The sequence below is a fragment of the Nematolebias whitei genome, chromosome 4, assembly GCF_014905685.2.
Source record: "Nematolebias whitei isolate Nwh7 chromosome 4, NemWhi1, whole genome shotgun sequence".
In the NCBI taxonomy this organism is placed as follows: domain Eukaryota; kingdom Metazoa; phylum Chordata; class Actinopteri; order Cyprinodontiformes; family Rivulidae; genus Nematolebias; species Nematolebias whitei.
Window position 1 is genome coordinate 11,993,353 of NC_056501.1, and position 3,181 is coordinate 11,996,533.

The window sequence follows — 3,181 nt, forward strand, 5'->3', positions numbered from 1 at the left end:
GATATATATATATATATATATATATACATATATATATACATATATACATATATACATATATATATACATATATAGGTTATTGCACAGGTATTGACATTGAGGTTGAATTATTAGTCAGTTATTGCCACTTGTTCACTGTTATTTATTGAGTTCAGTAATCTGACAGCTTGTGGATAATAGCTGTCCTTAAGTCATTTTGTACGCGATGGCAGACTCCTGTATCGTCAACCTGAGGGTAGTAGATGGAAGTGGTACATGTGGTGGAACAAAAATGTGTACACAGGGTCCCAGTTACAGCCAACAATAAAAAGTAAAAGAAACACAGTTATAAGATCTAAGATATGAACTAAGAAAAACGTTAACTAAAAATACACTAAGTACTGATGTCATAAAAACTATACAGTAACTGCTTCTCGAATGGCAGTTTATGTTTTGATGTTGGACTCTGCTGCCAGCTGACTGTAGATACTTTGACAAGTAATGTCAGAAACATGCTTTTCAGTCACTTTGTTATAAGACATAAATGTGACTAGTCTATTGCATCACATGGCCTGAATACAATGACATAAACAAGGAATGACTCATAATACAATCCAGTGAGAGTTTCACTGAGTTCGTTTTCATTCTTTCATTGAGCTGTTTTCAGAACAAATTCAACCTAATTGTCTGATGTTACTTTTGAACAGGGAAAATATTTCTCGGCATAAATAAATACTAATTTTCATAAGTAACGTGACCTTTTACCATTGGTAGTCCACTGACATCATGTTTCGGACCCTATACTTTCATCCACAGATTCGGATGTTGGCATGGCGACAGTCAATCGCTGCCTGGATGCAGCCAAGGCTTGCAACGTGGACGACTTGTGCCAGAAGCTTCGCACAGAATATGTTTCAGCTTGTATCAAACACACTGCCAAATCAGGTCTGTGCAACCGGCCAAAATGCAATAAGGCCCTGCGCAGGTTCTTTGACCGGGTTCCTGCAGACTACACACACCAGCTGCTCTTCTGCCCCTGCACGGACACAGCATGCGCAGAGCGTCGGAGGCAGACCATTGTACCCAGCTGTTCATATGAAAGTGTGGACAAACCTAACTGCATTACGCAGATGAGGATCTGTAAGGCTGACTATGTGTGCAGGTTAGAACTGAGCTGTTTTAACGCCTTTAATTGAGTTGCTGTCTCTCCAAGTTCTCTCAGAATACTAGACATCACTTACCCCTGTTGTTTGGATACAAAGACACAAAGGTATAGAATACCTTTAATTCCCAGTTTCTGTTTGCTTAATGATCCTAGTTTTTATATTCCACTATTTTAAAACGTTCTTTCCATATTGGTATTAGAAAGATTTGCCATACTTGGACCAATGCAAATCAATATTGGGGTTCTTTGAAGCTGAATAAACAGCCATTCAATCAAGAAAATGGTCCACTATTTTACCTTAAAGCTCTCTGCCACCATGCCCAAGAGAGACTGTCGGAATAACATGTTAAATATTTAGCGCAGATAAAAAAACAGATGGATCAGAGTTATCGCTCATTGCTATCTCTTGTGCATAGCCATTATTTTTCCACAGGCCCATTACACTCAAAGGGCTTTACTAATGATCCCAGGTCTGGGGGATGAAATATATTACGCTTTCTATCACTTTCACACTACAGCTCAGTGCGTTCAGTCTTCACTGCAGAAAAGAATATATCTTCATTTTAGCCATGTTAATTGAAATGATTGTGAAGAAAAATTGAAATACAACACTTAAATATGAAAAAAAAACCAGCAACCTGTTTTTCAGCGTGTAACTAACTAGTGTGCTCTTGCAGGTCTCGCCTGGCACAGTTTCAGTATGACTGCGAACCCTCAGAAACATCTGCCAGTGGCTGCAAGCAAGGCAACTATGGAGCATGTCTCCTCGCCTACACAGGCCTTATAGGTAGGTATGCCTCTGAGATGCAACACACAGAATTAGAAAACATTTTGCAATTTAGAAAGAGAAATGAAACGAACAAGTGGAGGAGAAAGTATTTGAGGCATATGTGCAAGAAAAAAAACAGGCGGGATCGAGTGAAACTTGGCTACAAGGGAAATGGATGTTTACACAACAGGTTGAGAGCGAGTGGGAGCACATAATTAAGCTTAATTTTTATAAACTAAAAGACAAAGCTCAGTTTGGTGTAACTCATAAAAGCATAAGGATTTATCATAAAAGAAAAAAACACGTGTTTTATATAATGTAAGGTTCAATCTGCCATATAACAGTTGGTAAAAGAAAAAAGAACAGCCACATCATTTTCCACACACTGGAAGGAGGCAACAACCTAATGCATTTCAAAAACGTCAAATAGTGCCCCTCAGCACAAACACACACTTGGCATTTTCATTCCCGCCTTGTATTTATTAAAGCACTTGAATCCCACCTCCACTCTGTTGGAACAAAAAAAAAAAAAAAAAAAACTTCTGTGACCTAAAATAAAGGAAAAAAATGGAGCTTCGTCTTTCTATTTCTCAAGTCAGTGCACAAGCTCTCAGACCTGTAAAATTACATTATTATTATCTCTTCAGTGCAGGTCTGTGTACAGGAAATGCAGTGTCCATTAATTTTTTACAAAATAAAGCACTATGAATGAAGTGTACAACTCAAAGCAAGATGAATATTTCATTCTGATCGAAGCCGGCTGCTGTCTGTCTGCAGGAAGTACGATAACTCCCAACTATGCCGACAACTCAACGTCCAACGTGGCCCCGTGGTGCTCCTGCTCCGCAAGTGGGAGCACGAGAGAGGAGTGCGATCATTTTCTGGGATATTTTACTGACAACATCTGTCTCAGTGAGTGTCAATCTATCCACAGCAACTGAAAAGTTTTTTTTTTTTATCAACCTTTTTTTTAATCCGCCTTTTTCTTTGAGCATTCACTATATTTCAGTTGTTCTATATCTGTCTAGAAAAGGGAACCTGCTCAACGTTTTTGAAAAAGTAATGCTTTAATAATGCAGCTGTTTTGAGGAACCAAGTTAGAGTTATTAACTTTGACCAAACGTTTACCATTTACCTTGGAAATAAGGCCAAAGAGATGCTGAGATGCTATCATCAAAGTTCTCTAACATGGTGAGGTAGATATCTAAACTAAACTCAAATGTGCTGTAAATATATATATATATATATATATATATATATATATATAT

General features: G+C 37.9%; 1 protein-coding gene across 1 annotated transcript in view; it reads left to right on the forward strand.

Moving 5' to 3' along the window:
- The window catches only part of gfra4b (GDNF family receptor alpha 4b), a 124,951-nt gene that overhangs the window by 108,142 nt on the left and 13,628 nt on the right, over positions 1 to 3,181 (forward strand). Inside the window, exons 4-6 of the mRNA XM_037675197.1 lie at positions 796 to 1,141; positions 1,822 to 1,931; positions 2,691 to 2,825. Of these exons, the coding sequence (XP_037531125.1) occupies positions 796 to 1,141; positions 1,822 to 1,931; positions 2,691 to 2,825 (591 nt within the window). The remainder of the gene's footprint in view (positions 1 to 795; positions 1,142 to 1,821; positions 1,932 to 2,690; positions 2,826 to 3,181) is intronic.